Below are 25088 nucleotides of genomic sequence, written 5' to 3'. Positions count from 1 at the left end.
GTCATTACAGCATCAACTCAGTCTGCAGAGGAGCCTCAATGTGACGGGCCAGTCAAAGCAGTGGGGTGGAACCAAACATGGGCCTCACAGCAGCTTAACAGAGAACGTGTGTTACTCATTTATGACCATGGCAGGAGCTGTCACCATTTACTGTTAGTTAAAATGTTTCAGGTGGCAGTTTGGGTTAAACATCTGTGGGCTGTAGCAGACTTGTTCTCTCATGCAGATGCCCTGCAAATGATTCTAAATGTGTAAGGAATGTTTATTTGAGAGTGTCATCTAGGCTGGCAGAATCAAAATGACTATCTGAAATAATTAATATATTTCTTTAAAAACCACAGCAATTTACAGTTAAAATCCCTCCAACCACCAGCCTGCCATAATGATGTGAGATGCTGTTATGAGGGTTTGCAAGAGACTAATTAATCTATGTCCCGTGAATGCTTGAGTAAGAGAAGGGAGTGAAGAACAACAGAGATTAAATGACTTTTCCAAATAATTAGTCTGTGGCTTCTCTTCTGCTTTCCAAATTATTTTTGTCTTTCATTTTGAGTTTGAACATGCCACATTGTACTGGTTCCTTCAAAAGTCCAACTGAAATCATAGAGATGAAGCTCTTGGTGACAGAGATGACCTTATTGCTGTCTACAACTACCTGAAGGGTGGTTGTAGCCAGATGGGGGTCAGTATTGTCTCCCAGGCACCCAGCAACAGAACAAGAGGACACAGTCTCAAGCTGTGCAAGGGGAAGTTTAGGCTTGATCTTAGAAAAAAGTTTGTCACAGAAAGAGAGATTGCTCATTGGAATGGGCTGCCCAGGGATGTGGTGGGGTCAGTATCTCTGGAGGTGTTCAAGAAAAGTCTGGATGAGGCACTTAGTGCCATGGTTTAGTTGATTACTTAGGGTTGGGTGATAGGTTGGACTTGATGATCTTGGAGGTCTCTTCCAACCTGGTTGATTCTGTGATTCATAGATTCGTGCATGGAACGGTTTGGGTTGAAAGTGACCTTGAAGATCACCTAGTTCCAAGCCTCTGCCATGGGCAGGGACACCTTCCACTAGACCAGGTTGCTCAAGGCCTCATCCAACCCGGCCTAGAACACCTCCAGGGAGGGGGCATCCACAACCTGCCTGGACAACCTGTTCCAGGGTCACCATCATCACTGTAAAGAATTTCTTCCTAATCTCCAGTCTGAGTCTCCCCTCCTCAAGCTTCAATCCATTCCCTCTCACGATGAGCTCCTGGCAGGGAGACAAAGAAGCAATTCGTTCAGGCAGCATTTGACTTCTGTAATGCATCCATCAGACAAAAACGAGATGGCTTCAACTGGCCTTTCAGAAAACAAAGCCAGATTAGCCATTCCAGCGAAATAACAGCAGGGAGCACCTCTTACTGTTGCTCCTAGAAGCACCAGATGTTCATGTTGTGCCTTTTGTTTCCCCCTCCCGTAGGTGCCTGAGATCATCAGCTCCATTCGGCAAGCTGGGAAAATTGCTCGGCAAGAAGAGTTCCAGAACAACCTCTCAGATGTTGAAGACCCTTTTGCCAAAAAGTTTGAGGTGCTGTTCTGCGGGCGGGTGACAGTAGCGCATAAAAACGCACCTCCAGCACTCATAGATGAATGCATTGAGAAATTCAACCGTGCGAGCTGTACGAAAAAGCCAGCCTCCAGCTCATCATCCCAGCAACACGAAACTGCCAATAACTTCGGAGGCTTCTCTTTGAGCAACAAATTTCGCTCCGTCTTCCAGCCCTTGGTCAGTGAAGAGGAGGAGAAAAGGCCGCTTAGGAAATCCTATTCTCAGCCTGGGCTTCGTTCCTTTGCTTTTAAGAAGGATTTGCAAGAGGCAGGCCAAAGGAGTAACAGCTTTGTCAGGTCTTTTGAAGAAGATGCTGTTTCACTGAACCTCAAAAGTCAGCTGGTGTATGGCCACAGCGTCGTGCAGCCGACAGACATGGCAGAGAACAGGACCATGTTGTTTACGGTAAAGCAAGGTTTGCTGCTCTCCTTGGCACGCTCACGCCAGTTTGCAGTGGCAAACACCAAAGCAGATGTTCTGACAGATGGCAGTTACTTAATTAGTAACTTAATTGCAATAACCAGAGCTTAACTTAAACTTGCCTGTTTCTCTTGAATGCGTTACCAGTCATTGTTAATTGTTTCTATGTGGTCAAAATAAGTTTATGTTAAACAGTTTAAAACAGTGCTGCCTGCAATGCTGGGCTCCTAAAGACAGCTTTCAAAAAGCAGCAGCAAGTTAGTAGGCACTTTAACTGCAAAATGGTGCATACAATTCATTACATTAACTAGTAACAGCAGAAATAAATTTCTGGGTGAATGAGTTACCTGCAACTAGAGCAGAAAGCCCAAACCATGGAGGCAGACTTTTTATGCCTGGTGATAAGCAGTACCATTCATGAAGGTGTTCCTGCTGCCAACATGGGTGTGTAATGATGCAGCAGTGTAGCAGCTTCCTAGGCTACACCACACTTCCCCCACCCCTGTCCTGCTTTTGTGTGGCTAGGAATGCTTTTGCCTTGATAGGTGAGCAGCAAAACTGCTTTTCAAGACCTGAGAAACAAGTGAAGATAGAGAAGTTATGTAATATATTTTAGAGATCCTGTGTCTGAACATAATGCAAGCCTGGAGATGATACTGTGATGACTGGCTGTCATAAGGTCACAGAATTAACCAGCTGGGAAAAGACCTTTGAGATCATCGAGTCCAACCTGTCACCCAACACCATCTAATCAACTAAACCATGGCACTAAGTGCCTTATCCTGTCTCTTTCAAAACACTTCCAGTGATGGTGACTCCACCTCCCAGGGCAGCCCATTCCAATGGCAAACCACTCTTTTTGAAGAGTGATCTTGGATCTGTCAGCTGCTGTTGGGGCTAGGAGATTTTAAGGATAGGAACAGGGGAGTGGATGCAGTTAGAGCAGACTTGTTGGAGAGGGGGGAAGAGAAGTGCTGCTTTAAGGATTACCAAAGTGTTAAGTCTGTAAAAGTAACACACAGGATGAGGGGTAGTTACCTGTAGCTGATTTAAAACTTGTGTATAGTCATGGCAGGCCAGCTGCAGAGAGAGAAGTGGGAGAAGGTAGAGAGAAATTTTATGCCTGATTAAAAAAAATTACTGCATGCTTACCTTCTTCCCCTGAACACATTTTCACACAGCAAATAAAGATGCCCTTTATAATAATGCCTAATTTTGAAACAAATCCTGACTCCATTGTTTGTTCATGACACAGATTTTTAGAGAGAGGGAGATTATAGATGGACTGCTTAGGCCCAGATCCTCTTACTCCACTGAGTGCATTTAAATAGAAGTAACATTTCTCAAAGGCGTGTGCAGCTTCAGCCTGAACACAACATCTAACGCCTGCTGACACACTCATTTCCAAGTTCTGAGGCTCTGCTGACCTTGCCTTCTGTCTTGGGTTGCTTTTAGCCTGGGAAAATACTGTTTTGTTTCACAGTTGTATTCTTTAGCCATTCAGCCAGTCTAAATCCAGCTGAATGCCAGGAAGTGAAGTAACTGTGGTTAGTACCCATAAGGCAGCCTCTAGTACCCATAAGGCAGCATTTGGTGGCAGAGCTGAGTTTCTTGGTTAGCCATTCCATGTGCTCAGCAGGTCCTGAGGAGCAGTAGGTATGCAGCAGCCACAGGTCCTCTCTGCTCATCAGTTTCTTGGTGGCTGACTATACATGAAACTCTTAAGTAACTTTATATCTAGAGGGGAAACACTTGTTTGCATTTTCTGAGTTAAAGTTCTTGGATTTTCCCCAGAACTGAAGCAGAAGCTGGTTGGTGTAGGAGGTGTGAAAAACGTTCAGATGAGTTACCTGCTGGCTCTCCTCACTTTATTCAGACAGTCCTGATTTTGGTGTTTCTTCCCAAAGAGCTGCTTTCTGAACTAATTTCTTAGGACCTGGAGGGGCTTTATTTTTAGGCTTTTCTCCTGGCTGTATTTTTGAAGGAGCGAAGAAGACCTCTGGTTAAAGTGGGAGAAGATGTGGTAGTGGAATGTGTAGGACCCTTCTTACACAAACAGAGGGGGCACATCTCACTTCATCCATTCACAGTCAGGATTCTCCCCTTCCCCCTTCTTTAAGAACTCACAGGTCTGTTGGTGCAGCTGATATTTTCATGTGCTTATGGGTTTTGAGAATGGTAGAAGCTTCAGCACGTTTCATAGGATTCATAGAATGGTTTGGGTTGGAAGGGGCTTTAATGATCATCTAGTTCCAACTCCCTTGCCCTGAGCAGGGAGACCAGTAACCTTAAAAATGCCCTTTGCCTATCAAAAGTTAGTATCAGCTATTGGGTCACTGCTGTGCAAACAGCCTTACAGATGAAATGAAGTTAGAAAATACACTCTAGGGAGCTCATTTGTGTAGTCTAAGTTAAAGCCTTTAAATTAAATGCTGCATATGTCTTAAGGAAAACCCCACAAAATAATTATTCACATTGATCAGTAATGTTAGGTCTAAGATGCTTGTTTCTCCAAGATTATAGTCCATGCATCTGAGCATGAGTTTCACAATATAGAATAGAATAGAATAGACCACATTGGAAAAGGCCTTCGAGATCATTGAGTCCAACCTATCACCCAACGCTATCTAGTCAACTAAACCATGGGACACAGGTAGAAGCACACACTTGGATTTGAATTTTAGGAAAATTGTATTTAGTAGCTTTTGGGAATGTGATCTGTGCCAGAACTGCAGAAAATTAAGGAAGGGGAGTGTGAGTATATTTCCTCAGTGCAAAGAAAGTTACTGGTGGTGTACTATTACTCTTATCTAATTAAACATTATTCTCAGTTTCGTATATCAGATGCGAAACTACACCTCTGTTCTGTGATGTACAGTGAAGTACTACCTGAAGGGAGGTTGTAGCCAGGTGGGGGTTGGTCTTTTCTCCCAGGCAGCCAGCACCAGAACAAGAGGACAGAGTCTCAAGCTGTGCCAGGGGAGGTTCAGGCTGGATGTTAGGAAGAAGTTCTTCACAGAAAGAGAGATTGGCCATTGGAATGTGCTGCCCAGGGAGGTGGTGGAGTCACCATCACTGGAGGTGTTTTAAGAAGAGACTGGATGAGGCACTTGGAGCCATGGTTTAGTTGATTTGATGATATTGGGTGATGGGTTGGACTTGATCTAGAAGGTCTTTTCCAACCTGGTTAATTCTATTCTATTCTATACAGATCTCTAAATGCCAAATCATAGTTTCAGCGTTCTTTCGTGTCGGCGACGGAGACTGGAGTCAATGCAGACGACCAATATGATCGAGTATTGTTCCTTTATCGTTCCAGTATTGTAGGACTATAGTGCAAGCATAGTGAGTACAGCACAGCAAAGCAAAGTAAAGTGAAAGGAAAGGAAAGTGCGTATTAAGGGAACTTCTACAACTTATATAAACTCAGAGTGCCTTGTTGGCATGGCTTCATTGGTTCCCATGAGTGACCACACATCGCACTATTATAGATTATTGGTCCAACTACTAATGACACACGAGGTTGTTGATGCAGGTGTGTGTCCTGTTATTCCCAGATAACTTTCTGTGTTTATAGTTACCAGTGTCCTGCTTTAGTTACATGCTGCAGGCACAGCACTGTTTTGCTACACTGCTAGCCACTTCTGCACTTATGCTGAGCATGGCCTACCACCATGTCAGGCTCTAGGCCTACACTGCCAGATTGCTCACACTGCTTGTCACAGGCATTGCCACACTTTTGTTCTCTGGTAGTAATATACTAGTTGGTCTAAGTAGGTAGGGAAAAGAAAAGAGATTTATGTCCAGGAAGCATTTTTGTAGCAAGATTTAGAAACAAAAAACAAACAAAAAGTGATGTTGCTTGTTACCATCTTGCTATTTGTTTTACTCTTTTTAGATTGGGCAGTCTGAAGTTTACCTTATCAGTCCTGACACAAAAAAAGTAGCAATTGAAAAAAGCTTTAAAGAAATATCCTTTTGTTCTCAGGTAAGATTGCAGTGCATTCTTTCTCTCTTTTCTTGTTTGTTTTCTTTAAATACCCTCCATTTGTGGATGCTCATGTTCTCCTTTCTCCTAGCATTTTGGATGGGTCCTCACCCCAGCACTTTTAGTAATTGCTATCGACAAGTTGGTAGTTAATTGGTAATTTTGTAAACTTGTCATTCTTCTCCCATGCTTTCCATTGAAGCTTCTGAGATAAGGACTCACTGCTGTGTCTGGTGGTTGAAGAATGTGATCTAGAAGGGTCAGCTTTGCTTTGAGATTCCAGTGAGCTCAAGTCACAGTTGTGCAAAACTGAGATTCTCTGAGCCCTGTTTTTCAAGGAGAAAATATGTATGTAAGAGTTTGGGTTGAAAGGGACCTTCAAGATCGTCTAGTTCCAAACACCCTGCCTTGGGCAGGGACACCTCCTCCTAGACCAGCTTGGTCAAGGCTCCATCCAACTTGGCTTTGAACACTGCCAGCCTCAGAGCTTCCACAACTTCTCTGAGCAACCTGTTCCAGTGCCTCACTGCCCTCAGAGGGAAGAATTTCCTCCTCTTGTCTCATCTTAATCCAGCTTCTTCCAGTATGAAGCCATCACCCCTTGTCCTGTCACTCCATCCATTTGTTGAAAGTCCGTTTCCAGCTCTCCTGTAGCCCCCTTCAAATACTGGAAGGCTGCTAGGAGGTCTCTTTGGAGTGTTCTTTTCTCCAGACTGAACAACCTCAACTCTCTCAGCCTATCTTCATAGGAGAGGTGCTCCAGATCTCTGATTGTCTTCATGTCCCTCTGGACCTGTTCTAAAAGACTGATGAAGTAACAGACTCTAAAACAGAATAGATTTTTTTTAATGGCCAGGTGGCTTTACTGTAGTATGTGACCTATCTGTAATGCTGTTGAGCCTTTCCTGCTTTTGTTACTGGAATAAATGCACACTGAAAGCAAAGCCGACTGCTTCATTACTGCTGTTTTTGTGCTAGGGAATTAGACACGTGGATCACTTTGGATTCATCTGCAGAGAGTCATCAGAAAATGGAGGCTTCCACTTTGTTTGCTACGTCTTTCAGTGTACAGATGAAGCACTGGTAAGTGGCAGAATCATGGATTATTGAGCCCTAAAAGCCTTCTGTTGCTCCATGCTCTGTGTTGTGCTGAACATCTTTAAATCCCACTCTACTAAGAAGCAGATGTACTTCAGAAATATGACTTAACACAGCAGTCTGCAAAGGAGCTTTTTATTTGTTTTGAAGGCAGGGGTTAAAATCCTCTCGAAAAATCCAATACAACTTCCTTTCATTGATTGCATAAACTAAGTTAGACTCTGTGCCTCTTTTTTGGAAGAGGGTTTTTTCATAATGTACTTGTTCAGAAAATGAGCACTACAGTAATGTGCTCTAGGTCAGACCAGTGCATCACAACTACCGGAAGTTCTTTTATCTCAGACAAGAAAAGGATTCTAGATAGAGGTAATATCTTTTATTAGACCACAGTGTGGAAGAGATAAGATTTCACAATGAGCTTTGACTTGCTTGTCTGTTTGTGTGGAGAAATGGCACAGGAACAGCTTTTCTTTGTAATCATAAACATTCCCAAGCAAGCAGCAGTGTCATCCTGAAAGACTGTAGGGTTTGTGTTAAGGAAAACAGAAGCTCAGTGGAGGAGTGAAATTCTGTTGTGCTGCACTCTGTCCTTTCCAGGTGGATGAAATCATGATGACATTGAAACAGGCTTTCACCGTAGCTGCTGTGCAGCAGACTTCCAAGGCACAGCCCCAGCTCTGTGAAGGATGTCCTATGCAGAGCTTGCATAAACTCTGTGAGAAGATAGAAGGTGAGCTTTAAACAACTTCCCAGTTGAATATTTTTTCTAACAATTTGGGGGGTTGGTGGGGGACAATCTTAGATGGCAAACTAAGGGAATGGATACTTAAAAAGATCTTGGGACTTGAGATACAGGGTTGAAAGCCCTCTAGGAGACTGCAGTGTCAGGTTACCTGTGTGGTAATAAGAATTTTCTATCAAAAGTTAAGCCTCTTTCTTGTACTTTGATTTTTAAAAACAAGAGTCTAAATATTACTGAAGTGCAGCTAGCTTGGCTGTGTTAGCCAAGGAGAACTGCAGGACAGAAACTTCCCAGAAAAGAAAGGTGCTGCAGTAGCTGTGACCTGCTCTCCTCCTGAATCCATGGACAACATGAACCAAACAGTATGCTTTTAATATGCAGCATTTTTGGTCTTGATCTGTGTGCCTTCATGAAAAGACAGCAGTGAGAGTTGTAGTCGTTGCCCAGAAAACTAATTCAGGGCAAAAAAACCCCAAACCCACAAAAGCAAACATCTTTGCATTCCAGCCAATCAGACAGGTTTCATTCTTTTGTCTGAGGTGAACAAAGGGCAACAGCAGCTTGTCAGATCACATGACAGTAGCTTGGTGAACTAAAACCTGTCTAGTATTAATTTGATGAAACTGGAGAACTTCCAAAACTACTTTTGGTCTGCAGATAGCTATGGTTTTGGAGGAATTTCTTAAAGGCAAATGATTCTTAATGCCTTTAATCATGCCAGCTGGTTAATCATGTCATCCTCTTCTGAGGGAGAAACGCCTTGATCAGAAACTGAAGTACAAAATGCTGCTTGTGCTTTGCTGGTTTTCCACAGAAAATAGAGGAAAAGGGATTTAATCCAGGATGAGAGCAAAAAACATAATGTGAATGAGAGGGTAGCCTGCTTTAGACTGCCAGTAAATGTTTTCAGCCTGCAGCAAAGCAAGAGCTTCACTAACATGCAGTAAATTTACCTTTTTTCAGAAGAGGCCAAGGCATACAAGTGGGAGAAAATCAATGGAAATTGTATTTATATCACAAGCAAGCAGTACTGCTTAAACCCCCACCAAAGCAGTCCGCTGACATGTGGTAGATTGTGGGTTTATTTTCTCTTGTGTGATAAGGGAATCTTCAGCTAAGAGTATAATCCAGCTCTGTGCTCAGTAAATCTCCTCAGAGAGTTAGTGTCCCTCATTTTAAAGAGTTCAGTAGTAGCTTGAAATTAACCTAAAGTTCCTTCTAATGCCCTGTTATGAAATCAGTGCAAGGGGTCAGCTCAAGTAATTGATGGGTTTGGGCTTAAATTGTGTGCAGATTTATGTGATTTATTAATTCTGACGTATTTGACCTTGTGATTTGTTCTTTTTTCTGTTCCTCTTGGTAGGGTTGCACCCTTCTAAGACTAAACTAGAACTGCAAAAGCATCTAACAACACTAAATAACCAGGAGCAGGCCTCTGTTTTTGAAGAAGTTAAGGTAAGCCCTTTGTTTCCTACAAAATTTAAAAACTATTTTTGCCAACATCAGTATGAAGCAGCAACATTATTTTCATAGATTCACAGAATGGTTTGGGCTGGAAGGGACCTTAAAGATCATCCAGTTTCAACCCCCCGCCGTGGGCAGGGACACCTGCTGGTAGACCAGGTTGCTTGAGACCTTATCCAACCTGGCCTTGAACACCTCCTGGGAGTGGGGCATCCATGACCTCCATGGGCAACTAGTTCCAGTGTCTCACCATCCTCACTATAAAGAATTTCTTCCTAATGGCCAATCGAAATCTGTCCTTCTCAGGCTTCAATTTTTCTTAGTTGTGAATTATTCATTATATTTTAATCACCCTGTGCATAAATTCCAATATCATTGTTTTCCTAGAGCTGTTAAAAATTTGCCTTCTGATGAAAATGGCTCAGTTTACTTCTTCCCCTACTACTACTTGTTCTCCATGAGAATGTTGACATCTTGAGTAAAACCCCACGTATTTTTTGTGGGTGAAGGCAACCACTGGGACTGTGAAAACATTCAACAGTTACTTTGACCCAAACAAATTACTTTTAGCACTCCCACATCATAAAACTTAATAATAATAAACCAGGTTGGAAGAAACCTTCAAGATCATCATGTCCAACCCCTCAACCAATCCAACCCACCTAAATAACTAAGCCATGACACCAAGCACCCCATCAAGTCTCCTCCTGAACACCTCCAATGATGTTGACTCCACCACCTCCCCAGGCAGCCCATTCCAATGGGCAATCACTCTCTCTGTATAGAACTTCTTCCTAACATCCAACCTGAACCTCCCCTGGCACAGCCTGAGACTGTGTCCTCTTGTTCTGGTACTGGCTGCCTGGGAGAAGAGACCAACATCCGTCTATACAACTTCCCTTCAGGTAGCTGTAGAGAGCAGTCAGGTCACCCCTGAGTCTCTTCTTCTCCAGGCTAAGCAACCCCAGCTCCCTCAGTCTCTCCTCATAGGGCTTGTGTTCCAAACCCCTCACCAATTTCGTTGCCCTTCTCTGGACTTGTTCCAGCAAGTCAACATCCTTATTTCCCACCTAAAATTTATCCTAGTTCTTAATATGTGTCAAACTAAGGGGAAAAGTTGAACTTTCTCTCTTCTGAGTGAAATCCATCTGAGCAGAGAGGAAAGCAGCTGGATCACAGACAGATGCAGAACATTGTAGGAAGTATCAGTGGGCTTGGCACACTGTTGAAGATTAGGAAATTTCAGACATTTAAAAAAAATACTATTTCCTTCCTCTCTTGAGTCATTTCTGTCTCTTTGTGTCTTTCCATGTGGCAGTTTATCATCCAGTACCAAATTTGGAAGTTACTCTGTGGGAGAGATTCCATGAGCTAAGTAATTTGTTGGTAGGCAGCAGCTAGCTGGTCTGCACGGCTGTTGCTTACAGTCACAGGAAACTGCAAACCATTAACTTGCTAAAACCAAGGGTAAAGTGCATCACTCCTGCCTGTCTTTTACAGCTGGTTTTTTTGAGCCAAACTGCCTGAAATGTTTATTGTTACATTCTTACAGCTCCATGTGCTGTAATTATGATTTGTGGGTCTAGATAATGCTCTTTGGAAAGATATTTTTATTATTACTCTGCTGGGCTACCCTGGTCTTAGCTAGTTCATCACGTATCCTCTGCATTGCATCTAGAGGCTTAAGCAGCATCTGCCTTTCAGAAGTTAGGTTTCTGGGATTCAATTCTATAATAGATTGTTTTAAAAACATTATCCCTTTCTTCTGCTATATGAAGAAAGGCTGACAGAGCTGGGTTTGTTCAGCCTTGAGAAGAGAAGGCTTAGGCGAGACCTTAATTACCATGGACCGGTACATAAAGCATGGCTGCCAAGAAGATGGAGACTTCCTGGTTACAAGGAGTCATATGGAAAAGATAGGGGGCAATGGGCACAAGTTAATTCTGGGGAAATTCCAGTTGGACTCCAGAAGAAAATCTTTCACCATGGTGACAGACATTGGAATCATCTCCCAAGGGAAGTACTGCATTCCCCTGCACTGGTTTTAAGACTCAGCTTGACACGTTGCTGGGCCATCTCATTTCAACTACACTATCAGTTGGATCCTTGGGGTCCTTTCCAGACCAGTATTCTATGATTCTATGATCTAAATAGAAATAATGTGCTGCCTTGGGAATGTGGTGGAGTTGCCATCACTGGAGGCGTTTAGGAGGAGACTTGACGGGGTGCTTGGTGCCATGGTTTAGTCAATTAGATGGTGTTGGATGATAGGTTGGACTCGATGATCTCGAAGGTCTCTTCCAACCTGGTCTGGTCTATTCTATTCTATTCTATCCTATTCTATTCTATTCACCTTCTGCCTTTGTTCAATGAGAATAGAATCATAGAGTCATCTTGGTTGGAAAAGACATTGAATATCATCGAGTCCAACTATTTTCTAACTCCACCAAGGCTAAACTCTGTCAGCATCACACCTCTGTGGCTTTTAAACCCTCCAGGGATGGGGATTCAACCAACTCCCCAGGGAGCCTGTTCCAGTGTTTGAGAACCCTTTCAGTTGCACCTTCCCTGGTGCAGCCTGAGGCCATTTCCTCTTGTCCTGTCACTTTTACGTGGGGGGAGACCAACACTCACCTCATTACAACCTTCTCTCAGGGAGTTGTAGAGAGTGAGTAGGTCTCCCCTCAGCCTCCTTTTCTCCAGGCTAAACAACCTCAGTTCCCTCAGCTGCTAAAGAGAAGGATTTCTAGAGCAAGATTTCTCTGTGACTAGAAATGCAATCGTAACTTCTATGCCTGTTGGGGCCACCGGAGCTGAGAACGTCCCTTGAACACGCCGCGAGGTCGGCAGGAATCGGCTCTTCGCGCCGCTGGGGCTTGTGACTGCTACGTCACCCCCGGCTGATTTAAACGCGCTTTACTGCCGCACGCGAGGGTCTTTTCGTCGGGAAGCCCGTATTGTCACGGTTGCGCTACTTTTTTTTTTTTTTTTTTTTTTTTTTTTTCTTTCTCTTTCCTAGTGGGTTCTGTGGTAAGGGACAATCATGGTAGTAACTCGTAGCAAAAACTCCCTAAAAAAGTCAGTGTCGACCCAGACTGAGGAAGAACACAAGCAGGTAGCTGTCCAGGTATCTGGCTGTAGAGAGTGCTGGAGCCTGGCTCTTGAGATGCAGAGTAGTAGGGGTAACTCTTGCATAAGGTGTGAGCAGATTGACTACCTACTTAATCTGGTGGCCAGACTAAAGGATGAGGTTGCTAGTCTTAAAAGTGTAAGGGAATGTAGGGAAGAGAAGAACATGAAGAGGAAAGAGATAAACCAGAGGGGGAAAGATATGAACATGAGTAAGCAGGCTCTGCAGGCTCCCACAGCAGAGGCTGGTTACCCAAAAAGCAGAGGGGAATGGACACAGGTTCCTCTCAAAAGACACAAGGTTAAACCTCCTTGCCTTCCCACACCTTCCCCGCTGCTCTTGAAAAACAGGTATGGGGCACTGGAGATCGAGGGTGAGGTGGTCCTGTTACCAGAGGACACACCATCTGGGGTTCTCCCTGAGGCTAAAGAGCCTAAGGGTAAACAACCTAAGGTTAAATGGCCTAAGGCAAAACAGCCTAAGGTTAAACAACCCTCCCCTGGCATCAGGACCTGCTCCCTCAAGAAAAAGAGGAGGGTAATTGTTATTGGTGATTCACTTCTGAGGGGAATGGAGGGCCCCATTTGTCGGCCAGACCCATCTCATAGGGAACTCTGTTGTCTCCCTGGAGCCCAAATTAATGATGTTACCAGAAGGCTACCCAGGCTGGTACAGCCTTCTGACTATTATCCCTTGCTACTTATGCAGATAGGGAATGATGATGTTGTAGTCAGAACTCCCAGGGCTATCAAAAATGATTTCAGGGCCCTGGGAGATCTGGTTGAGGGGACAGGTGCTCAAATAATTTTTTCCTCAATACCCTTAGTTGCAGGAGGGAATACCACAAGGAACAGGACAGCAGCCATAATCAACAAGTGGCTTAGAGGCTGGTGCAGACAAAAGAATTTTGGGTTTTTTGATCTTGGTAAAATTTCTACTGCACCAGGCCACCTGGCAACAGATGGAGTACATCTGTCCCAAAGAAGGGGAAAGGTCACAGTATATGAGAATGGCCTGTCCCCCAAAGGTAAAAAGATTCTGGGGAGGGAACTGGCAGCTCTCATCGACAGGGCTTTAAACTAGTTTCGAAGGGGGGAGGGGCTGAAACTAGTCCCCTCAGGCAAGAGTCTGGGGGCAGTAAGCTAGGGTCAGAGGCCAAACCAGCAGCCCAGCTGAGGTGCATGTACACTAATGCACGAAGCATGGGAAACAAACAAGAGGAGCTGGAAGCCTTGTTGCAGCAGGAAAGTTATGACGTAGTTGCCATCACGGAGACGTGGTGGGATAGCTCACATGACTGGAGTGCTGCAATTGATGGCTACAGGCTTTTCAGGAGAGATAGACAAGGAAGAAGGGGTGGAGGGGTGGCCATGTACATCAGGGAGGCACTAGATGCCATTGAGCTAGAGATTAGGGACAATCAGGTTGAATGCTTGTGGGCAAGTATTAGAGGGAAGACCGGTAGGGCAGACATCCTGGTTGGAGTCTGTTATAGACCACCCAACCAGGAGGATGATGTCGACGAAGCATTCTATAGACAGCTTAAGGCTGTCTCAAGATCTCCTGACCTTGTCCTTATGGGCGACTTCAACCTGCCTGACATCTGCTGGGATCTCAACACAGCAGAGAGGAGGCAGTCTAGGAGGTTCTTAGACTGCATAGAGGACAGCTTCTTATCCCAGGTGCTGCGGGAGCCTACCAGGGGCAAGGCTATGCTTGACCTCCTCTTCACCAACAGGGAAGGGCTGGTGGGTGATGTGGTGGTCGGAGGCTGTTTAGGGGCCAGTGACCATGAAATAATAGAATTTTCAGTATTTAGTCATGCTAAGAGGGGCAGCAAGAAGACCTCCACTCTGGACTTCCGGAGGGCGGACTTCAGGTTGCTCAAGGAAATAATTCAGAGGGTTCCTTGGGAGAAAGCCCTTAAAAATAAAGGGGTCCAGGAGGGCTGGACCTGCTTCAAGAAAGAGCTGATGAAGGCTCAGGAGCAGGCTGTGCCAATGTGCCGGAAGAGGAGCCGCCGGGGCAGACGGCCAGCCTGGCTGTGTAATGAACTTTTAATAGAACTAAGGGAAAAAAAGAGGGTGTATAATCTTTGGAAGAAAGGTGAGGCAACCCATGGAATGTTTAAAGAGGTTGCTAGGGCATGTAGGAGGAAAATTAGGGAGGCAAAAGCATATTTGGAACTTAAACTGGCCTCTGATGTGAAGGACAACAAAAAGTCCTTCTATAAATATATTAATAGCAAGAGGAAGGGCAGGGACAACCTCCACTCCTTGGTTGACATGGAAGGAAATGTTGTAACACAGGATGAGGAAAAGGCAGAGGTACTTAACACCTTCTTTACCTCAGTTTTTACTAGCTGGAAAGAACGTCTACCAGACAGCTGGCCTGCAGAACTGGCAGAGGGAGCCAGGGAGCTGCATGGTTTCCCTGTGTTCCATGAGCAAGTGATAGGAGCTCTCCTCAGCAGCTTGGACCCCCACAAGTCCATGGGACCAGATGGGATCCATCCTAGGGTGCTGAGAGAGCTGGCAGATGAGCTGGCCAAGCCACTCTCCATTATTTTTCATCAGTCCTGGCTCACTGGAGAGATCCCAGCTGACTGGAAGCTGGCCAACGTGGTACCCATCCACAAGAAGGGCCGGTTGGATGAGCCAGGGAATTACAGGCCTGTCAGCCTGACCTCAGTGCCAGGCAAGATTATGGAGCAGGTCATCCTGAGTGCAATCACACAACACTTACAGGATGGCCAAGGGATCAGGCCCAGCCAGCATGGGTTTAGGAAGGGCAGGTCCTGCCTGACCAACCTGATCTCCTTCTATGATCAGGTGACCCGCCTGGTGGATGTGGGGAGGCCTGTGGATGTAGTCTACCTGGACCTCAGCAAGGCCTTTGACACCGTTCCCCATAGCAAACTCCTGGCCAAGCTGTCAGCCCATGGCTTGGATGGGAGCACACTGCGATGGGTTAGGAACTGGCTGGAGGGCCGAGCCCAGAGAGTGGTAGTGAATGGTGCCACATCCAGCTGGCAGCCAGTCACCAGTGGTGTGCCCCAGGGATCAGTACTGGGCCCCTTGCTCTTTAACATCTTTATTGATGATCTGGACGAGGGCATCGAGTCCATCATCAGTAAATTTGCTGACGACACCAAGCTGGGCGCAGGAGTTGATCTGCTGGAGGGTAGAGAGGCTCTGCAGAGGGACCTCGACAGGCTGGGCAGATGGGCAGAGTCCAACGGCATGAGATTTAACACGTCCAAGTGCCGGGTTCTGCACATTGGCCACAGCAACCCCATGCAGAGCTACAGGCTGGGGTCAGAGTGGCTGGAGAGCAGTCAGGCTGAGAGGGACCTGGGGGTGCTGGTCGACGGTAGACTGAACATGAGCCTGCAGTGTGCCCAGGCAGCTAAGAGGGCCAATGGCATCCTGGCCTGCATCAGGAACAGTGTGGCCAGCAGGAGCAGGGAGGTCATTCTGCCCCTGTACACTGCACTGGTTAGGCCGCACCTCGAGTACTGTGTCCAGTTCTGGGCCCCTCAGTTTAGGAAGGATGTTGACTTGCTGGAACGAGTCCAGAGAAGAGCAACAAAGTTGGTGAGGGGTTTGGAACATAAGCCCTATGAGGAGAGGCTGAGGGAGCTGGGGTTGCTTAGCCTGGAGAAGAGGAGACTGAGGGGTGACCTTATTACTCTCTACAACTACCTGAAGGGAGGTTGTAGACAGACGGATGTTGGTCTCTTCTCCCAGGCAAGCAGTACCAGAACAAGAGGACACAGTCTCAGGCTGCGCCAGGGGAGATACAGGCTGGATGTTAGAAAAAAGTTCTATACAGAAAGAGTGATTGCACATTGGAATGGGCTGCCTGGGGAGGTGGTGGAGTCACCATCACTGGAGGTTTTTAGGAGAAGACTTGACGGGGTACTTGGTGCTGTGGGTTAGTTGCTTGGGTGGAGTTGGATTGGTTGATGGGTTGGACGCGATGATCTTGAAGGTCTCTTCCAACCTGGTTTATTCTATGTATTCTATTCTATGTGCTACAAACTCTGAGCTATGGTCTTTTGGTTTTCCTTACTTCAAAACCAAAGCGGCAGAAATATATTTTAAAGTCTTTTTTTGGGTTTTGTTTGTGGGGTTTTTTTTGGTGTGTGTGTTTGGCAATTTGATACCTCGACAGTTAACCTTTTATCTTCTTATGTCTATGCTGTCATGTGTGTAGTGAGGTCAGGTGTTTCTTGGCTGTGTTGCTGCTGTGCCCAGAACACTGCTGTCCTCTGGTGGACTGGAGTAGTAGCATCAACCAAGTCGAGGTTTAAGGAGATGCTGACAGTGACTAAATGAAACGAGTAAATATTTGCTGTTATACAGATGTATAATTATTGTGCTTGTAATGTTTTCAATTACAGAAATTAAGACCAAGAAATGATCAAAAAGAGAATGAGTTGGTTATGTCTGTTTTGAGAAACATGTATGAAGAAAAGCAGAAGGACCATGTGCATGTTGGAGAAGGAAAACAGGTAAGTGATCATTTCTTTTTAGGTTGTGTAAGGAGGAGCCAGGAAATAGTTTTCCATTTTTATATCTCTCTAAAGGCAAATTTTTGTTACAGGTATTTTGGAACTTCTAGCTGTAGGCAGTGCTGAGCACTGGGTTTGTGTATGATTCCTAGGCTGTTTCATGTACCAAATCAGGCATACTTTAGGTTTTGAGATACCCAGTATAGTCTTGATTTCACGCCTAGGAGACAGAGATGCAAACAAGGTAGACTACTAATTTGGTTGTTTCTCATAGTGCAATGAAAATTCAGTGTCTGTGAGAGAATATATAATGAATTTGTAATTGCTCTCAGCCCATCTATGTACATTTGTCCTCCCTCTCTCTGTCCAACACATTAGATCTGATCCATGATGGAGACTATTGCATTTACTCAAGAGCTGGAAGTTATTTCTTGTATGCAAACCACCCTCTGAAGTGGCCTTGAGGAGGAGTAGCAGAGGAGGTTTGCTGCAGAAACAGCAGCAGAGACTGGCATCCATTTCCAAGGAGCTGAGCTACCTCTCACTCTGTATCAGGTTTTCAGTGCTGATTAACTGGTTATTAACACAGCACAATTAAGATTCTGCAAAGGGGATTAATGACTTCAGGTGCCTTGGTTTGTGACTAACTAACTTGAGACCCCTCAAGTAGGCCTCTGTTTGAAAGAGGATCTGCACCTATTCTCTGGAAACTTTCAGTACCATTTATTTGACCCTTTTAAGAATCTTGGCTGTCCCACCACTGCTGGCTGTTAATTCCACTGTGCTGACTTCTCTTGGCCATTTATGATACAAACCAGCAAATGGAAATATGGAGAGTAATTAGGCCCCTGAAGAAATTAGGGAAATAGCAGCAAGTCATAGAATGGTTTTGGCTGGAAGAGACATTAAAGATCAGCTGGTTCCAACCCCCTTACCATGGGTAGGGATACCTTCTAGACAGCTAGAATAAGCTGCTCAAGGCCTGGCCTTAAACACATCCAGGAATGGGGCATCCACAACCTCCCTGAGCAACCTGTTCCAGTGTCTCACTGCATGTATTGCAAAAATGCCTTCCTAATACCCAGTCTGCCCTCTTCCAGCTTAAAGTCATTGCCCATCATCCTGTCACTACAAACCCTTTTAAAAAGTCCCTCCCCAGCTCTCCTATAGCCCCCTTCAGGTACTGAAAGACTTCTTTAAGGTCTCCCTGGAACCTTCTCTTCTCCAGGCTGAACAACCCAACTCCTTCAGCCTGAGTCTTCACTTACTATTAATTCACTTTGTTAATATCTTCTCATTTTATGCCTGACTGGCTGATTATTGATCACCCTTAGAAAGCAGGAAGAAAAATTTGGGTATTTCCTTCTCTGATCTCTGGTGTTGAGCATCTCACCATAGATGTTTCTAAGAAGCAAAAACAATGTAGTTATGGTATGAGAGGAAGAAGCATTGCCTGAAATGTTTCATCATACCTGAAGTATTCTTATGTGGTCTAATGCCAGCTGATGCTGAAATAGTTGTCAGTCCTGATGGCTTGGAAATAGGGATACCTGAAGCCAGAGAAGACCTTAATGTGTCTTCAGTGTGATTTGAAAATTACTAAGGCCTCTTGCAGTCTGTTTGCTCAATTGCTGGACCTAAAGTTGCTTAATCTCACACATGCTAAGATGCTAGTGCTCTAAGAACACAGTTAACTTGCCCCCAACCCATCATTTGTCTTAGCGTTACTTTTTGTATTTACTCTGACAATTTATCTCCAGAGCTGTGTAAGAGCAGATACCTTTGAACATGTACTCTGGCAGTGTTACTAGTCTCAGCAATCATTAACCCATGACATCCTGATGTCCCTGTTCTCTTCTTTTCTACATAAGTATTCACTTTCATGATTTCATCACTTGTTTTCTTTAATTTTTAAGGCAAAAGAGAAAAAAATAAGTATGGTAGTAGTATATGTATCTTACTGAACAAAAATAACCTTCAGATAAGTGTCTTTTCATAAGAACATGGCAGCAGGTTGCATCTGGTTTGCCTTTTCAGGATGTGATGAGTGAAGTTAAAAGGAAAATATGGAAGTCTTTAACTTTATCATACTGAATCATAGAATGGTTTGAGTTGGGAGGGACCTTCCAGATGTAGTTCCAAACCCCTGCCATAGGCATGTACACCTCCTACTACTCATCTTGCTCAAGGCCCCATCCAACCTGGCTTTCAACACTCCAGGCTTGGAGCCTCTGGGCAACCAGTTTCAGTGCCTCACCATCCTCATGGGGAAGAATTTCCTCCTCGTGTCTCATCTCAATTGAGCTGCTTCCAGTTTGAAGCCATTTCCCCTTGACCTGTCACTGCACACCTTTTTAAAAAGTGCCTCTCCAGCTAAACTGAAAATAGGAAGCTTTTAAATTATGTCTAGACAGGAGTTTGGTGATGGTGGTGATGTGCTGTTCAGCTGCCCATGTACTATATATAGATCAGACATTCAGATTTCTAAAATTAGGGCCAGGTAGAGAGCTGGTGCCTGGCGGCCTCAGGATGAACCCCCAAAAGTAGCACTGCAAACTGTTCTCTGCTGCAGGTGTTAGATTGAGTTGGTGATATTTCCGTATGTGCTACGCTAGCCTTCACAAGCAGTGAGAATGGACCAAAAGATTTGATTCTGAAGCAAAACTCTCAACAGACTTAGCTTTAAAGTGGAAGTGTTTCTACTGGTGAAATACAGAGAAGAGTTTGATTGTTACATACTTTCTTAGCCCTTAGAAAGCCCCATTTTTAATAGAATCATTGTGGTTGGAAAAGACGTGTAAGACTATCCAGTCCAGCCAGTATCTAACTCTACCAAGGCTAGGGCTAAACTATGTCCCTCAGCACCACATCTCTGTGGCTTTTAAACACTTACAGGGGTGGGGATTCAGCCACCTCCCTGGGCAGAAATTTCTTCTAATTTCCAACCTAAGCCTCCCATGGCACAGCTTGAGACCACTTCCTCTCTTCCTATCATAATATCTCATCTCCTAATATGATGGAGACACTTCAGAGTTTCTACTTGCTATGAGCTTCACCAATTTCAATTAATTTCTTGGCTGAAGAAAAGTAAATCCCTCAGAAATCTGTAATCTCTTACATGTAAACATTTGGAATTCATACACTTGTACTTTGTCACTAAAGAAATTTTGTCAACACAGCCTCAATTTCCTGCCAAAGTGGCAATTCTTCTGAAGCAGACTACTGCCCTCAGCACATTTCCTTCAGGAGATTTGCTGGGCTTGTGTTAGTATTGTTTATTAAGCTTCGCTGTAAGTGTCAGTGGAGAAAAAGGCATGAAAAGCCAAGGGTGCCGGGAGGGAGTATTGACTCAGATTGCAGAAGTCTTCAGACTGTTCACTGAGGTTCTGCTGCATGCCTCTGAGTATTTCACATTTCTGTTTTGAAACTTGCAGGCTTCACAGGCCCCTGCTGAGAATGCTGTAAATGAGGTGCCCAGCAGCGCTCCGAGGTTCAGATTAGATATGTTAAAGAACAAAGCAAAAAGGTCTCTGACAGAATCCTTTGAAAGCATTTTATCCCGTGTGAGTATCTTCATCTTTATTGCTTCTGAACAGAATTTCATTGCTTGCTTTATGTGAATGATAGAAAAGTCATATTTGTTCTCCTGCCAGGTCATAGCCAAGTGATTATTAAGGACAACAGTGACATAAGTATTTGTGCGTTCATGTTGGAAGATGGCAAAAGCAAGGCTTTGGTAGAGAGAATGCCAAGGCCTGGAAGGTGTGAACTTGTTTCTAAGTGGGAAATAGAGTACATAGACATTCCACAGACTCAGAGAATGGTAGGGGTTGGAAGGGACCTCCAGAGTTCATCCAGTCCAACCCCCGTGCCGAAGCAGAATCACCTAGGGCAGGTGGGTTTTGAATGCCTTCAGAACTGGAGACTCCACAGCTTCTCTGGGCAGCTTGTACCAGTGTTCTGCTACCCTCAAATAGGTGCAGCTGAACATCCAAATGATGGAGATTTTTTGAAGATGTAAAGAAAAAGAAAGACCTCTAAGACCATCGGGTCCATCTATCAACCCAGGACCACCGTGTCCACTAAACCATGTCCCCAAATGCCATATCTGCACATTGTTTGAGCACCTCCGGGGATGGTGATTCCACCACCTACCTGAGAAGCCTGTTTCAATGCCTGACCACTCTTTCAGTGAAGGCATTTTCCCTATTATGCAATCCAAACCTCCCCTGGTGCAGCTTGAGACCTCTTGTCCTACTGGTGGTTACTTGAGAGAAGAGTCCGTATCATGAAAAGCCCATGAGAATTCCTTAATCCCACAGGATCCTTTACAATGTCCTGAATGAAGCCTCTCCTTTCTCACAGAGGCAAAGGCAATTCTTAGGCATTTCAGGAAATTTGATTTGATGCTGTCTGTGAAAATTACGGATTTTGATTGTGCTGTACAAATCTTTTTGGTGTGCCCCACGTATCATAACCTTAACTGTTTGTATGCTTTATCTCTGCAGGGCAGTAAAGCCAGAGGTCCACTGGACAGTTCTGCACCTGGAGATTTGGACAACACCGTGTCCAGCACTTTAAGCAGGATGAGTAAAGTAAGTGAGGGCTAGGGTGAATGTTTATATTTAGAGACTTCAGATAATCTTCCCTGAGACAAATAGTCAAGTGTGAAACGTGGTCACCAACTGCTCATCTTCTGTTCCAACATCTTGCATTTTGTTTCGGTTATTTTGTGGGGTTTGACAAGGTGACTGATTGTGACTGCGACTGATTGTGAGTCCTCCTTGGATACTGACTATTGAAGAAGGGAACTTAACCCTAGTGATCCCTCAGCTTTGTACTGAATATGATGTTTATGGAATGGAAACCTTTGTTGGGTGTCTTGTCCTGTCTGTTTATCCCCATGGGTCTGACCTCTTACTGCAGCCCAAAATGGCACACAAGATTTAGAAGTGACCTTGATCTCCATAGGAAGAAGTGTAAGTCACTTGAACAAAGTAATTTCCTAGTTTACTCAGGGAACAGTCAGGCTAAGAAGTAGCAGTTACATGGCAACACAGTGATCATATGCAAGATCCTGCTCTCTGTAGGGTTTCACTGGTGATTTCCATCCCTTTTGACAAGATGGGACTTATGGTAAGTCTGTGTTTCTGTTATCCAGAAGTTTCAACTTCATAGATTCATAGAATGGTTTGAGTTGGAAGGGACCTTGAAGATCATCTAGTTCCAGCTCCCCTGGCATTGGCAGAGACACCTCACCTTCTACCAGACCAGGTTGCTCAACCAACTTGGCCTTGAACACCTCCTGAGAGGGACCATCCACAACCTCCCTGGGCATCCTGTTCCAGTGTCTCTCCACCCTCACTGTAAAGAATGTCTTCCTAATCTCCAGTCTAAATCTGCCCTCTTCCAGCTTTCAGTTCGTTCATGCTGAATTTTCAGGTCTTCCATTCTGCTATAAGAAAGAGCAGTGCAATGTGGTCTGCATTTAAATCAGAAATGCCTTGTACTGTTAATAAATAAATAAATACATGTTTTATGTATGCATCTTATCATGGGAGTCTGTCACATAAACTGTTATGTGACATCTGAATCTTGCAACAAAAGATGCAGGTGCAGCGAAACCAGTGCAGTAATAAGATGAAGGGTAATGGCTTCAAGCTCGAAGAGGTTAGAGTTAGATGAGACATTAGGGAGAAATTCTTCCTCATGAGGGTGGTGAGATACTGGAACAGGTTGCCCAGAGAAGTTTTGGAGCCTCTGAACCTGCAGGTGTTCAAAGCCAGGTTGGATGAGGCATTGAGCAAGCTGGTCTAGTAGGAGATGTCCGTTCCCATAGCAAGGGAGTGTGAACTAGATGATCATGAAGATCCCTTCCACACCAAACCATTTTATGATTCTATGAATTACCCGGCTGCTGACCTACCCTGCTTGATTCCAGCCGGTAAGTCCATACCATGAATGTAGGATGACATTCATAAGAAATGTAAAACAAGAAGCAGAGTCATTTCCCCCCTTTGTGCAGTTAGAAAGCTTTTAGTCTGAGTAAAACAATGTAAACAAAGATCACAGAAGCAGCCAGTCTTCTTCCCTGGAGGCAGCCCAGCACTTGGCACAGTTGATGCAGCTATTGATTCTGCTCTAGTGCCTAGTCACCTACTGACTCCTGACTTGAGGTTATCAAGAGTCTGCTCTTTCTGCTGATGTTTCTGGAGAGCGGCTGACTCTGCAGGAAACGTGGGAATGAAGTCGAGCACATGGTTTTGCACTGAAACAGGCATCTAGTCATGGGATTGAAGTCCTCTGTGCAAACCTTCATCTACAGAAGAGGAATAATTTATTGTTAGAGGGCATGCCAAATGTACAGCACTCTGAAGTCATAGAATGTTAGGGGTTAGAAGGGACCTCTAGAGATCACTGAGTCTAACTCCTCTCCAAAGCAGGATCACTTAGGACGAGCCACACAGAAAGGCATCCAGGTAGGTTTTGAAAATCTCCAGACATGGAGACTCCACAACCTCTCTGGGCAGTCTGGTCCAGTGCTCCATCACCCTCTCCATAAAGAAGTTTCTCCTCATGCTGAGGTGGAACCTCTTGAGTTCTAGATTGTACCCATTGTTCTTTGACCTGTCACTGGGCATCACCAAAAAGAGATCATCGCATTCACCTCAACACTCACCCCTCAGATATTTACAGACATTGATCAGATCCCCTCTCAGCCTTCTCTCATAGGAAAGATGTTCCAGTCCCTTAATCATTCTCATAGCTCTCTGTTGGACTCTGTCTAGTAGATCTATGCCACCCTTTTTATTGCTGTCACAGTCACCCAAACCCAAGTCATCTGTTCTGACCCTATTTGTGTTCATGTATATTCTAAAGTGCAATTATTCTCAAAATCACTTTTTCTCTGTGGTTTGTTGACCTAAATGATTGATAATAAAGTCATAAAACATAAGAGATCCTTTCTTTGAGCTGGTTTGAACTTTTTCTTTGCGCCAGTTTGAAGCAGGTTTCTGTGGGATGTGAATAACAACATGGGACTGCAACCTCAGAGATCAGTTCTAAACCCAGGGATTGATAACCTTATTTTTTTCACTTCTAGGATCCACCAGAGTGTGAAAAGGAGAAAGACAGACTTCCTGCACTCCCTGCAGAAAGCTCTGTCAAGAGCAGTGGGTCAGTGGGTGATCTTTCCAACAACGCAGATGATTCTCCTCTTGAGCAGTCTGTCACGGTCCCTCAGCAAAGCTTTCGGAGGCGAGCCAACACACTGAGTCATCTGCCAACAGAAAGCCAGGAGCCTCTGGTACCTGTTGAAACATCTCCTTCTGTTCCCCAGAGGAAACTAATGAGGTATCACTCAGTGAGCACAGAGACTCCTCACAAAAGAAAGTAAGACTTACTGAAAGCAGGCTATGATTTCATTTGTTGAGGGCATATTTGGGGATGACAATTGCATACCAGGTATGTCCTCTTAATGGATAAGAAATATATTGCAGCAGCGTGTCACTCATTGATATTCTGTTTAAAACCACTTTTAACCCTATGTGATCTACAGAGGAGAGAAAACATGAGACCTGCAGTTTCACAATATGTGTCACACAACCAAATGTAAGCACATCATAGGATTGCTTCAAAGGGTTTCAATTATCTTTTTTTTTTTTTGGCAATGAATATTCATTCTTTTTCATTGGTGTTGCTACTTCTTCTTGTCTGTTTATAGAGAAAAATCCAGCAGCATTTGTGGTGCTGAAAACCTGGCTAATTGATTAACTCATATGTGACTTTAAAATAACACACAAAATGGACAGGTAGGCAGTTTATCGTTATTGAGAGAGGTGAGGCTTCTTTTTGTCTTGTTTTTCAATGAGCCTGTGTAGATTTTACTCACAAAACCCATCTGCTACTTGCCTTCAGGCTTATAATCTTCAAGCTGTCCTCTTTCAAAAACCTACCTCTACATCTCTAAACTCTCTACTTAACTTCCTGGCAGTTTTCTTCCCTCCCTCTGCCTGCCTTTTTCTAATTATTGTGGAAACATTTCTGTCTGTAGGCTTCTCTTTTGCTTCCAAAACTGCTCATTTACACAAATCAGAGAGGAGGAAATCTTTGTGTGTTCCAGCTGATTTTTCTCTGCAGGAGGCAGGG

At 44.4% G+C, this 25088-nt stretch overlaps 1 protein-coding gene across 6 annotated transcripts in view; it reads left to right on the top strand.

Moving 5' to 3' along the window:
- Positions 1-25088, top strand: part of TBC1D1 (TBC1 domain family member 1) — a 110221-nt gene that overhangs the window by 44110 nt on the left and 41023 nt on the right. For 4 of the 6 annotated variants that reach the window (XM_009896556.2, XM_054164098.1, XM_009896555.2 and 1 more), the window contains exons 2-10: positions 1454-1987; positions 5901-5990; positions 6969-7073; positions 7686-7818; positions 9194-9285; positions 16830-16940; positions 20375-20503; positions 21449-21535; positions 24043-24332. In XM_009896556.2, the coding sequence (XP_009894858.1) occupies positions 1454-1987; positions 5901-5990; positions 6969-7073; positions 7686-7818; positions 9194-9285; positions 16830-16940; positions 20375-20503; positions 21449-21535; positions 24043-24332 (1571 nt within the window). The remainder of the gene's footprint in view (positions 1-1453; positions 1988-5900; positions 5991-6968; positions 7074-7685; positions 7819-9193; positions 9286-16829; positions 16941-20374; positions 20504-21448; positions 21536-24042; positions 24333-25088) is intronic. The other 2 variants (XM_054164117.1, XM_054164090.1) reach the window with 1 other exon arrangement.

This window comes from Dryobates pubescens, chromosome 1, assembly GCF_014839835.1.
Source record: "Dryobates pubescens isolate bDryPub1 chromosome 1, bDryPub1.pri, whole genome shotgun sequence".
Taxonomy (NCBI): Eukaryota; Metazoa; Chordata; class Aves; order Piciformes; family Picidae; genus Dryobates; species Dryobates pubescens.
This window is presented reverse-complemented; position numbering and strand designations above follow the sequence as displayed.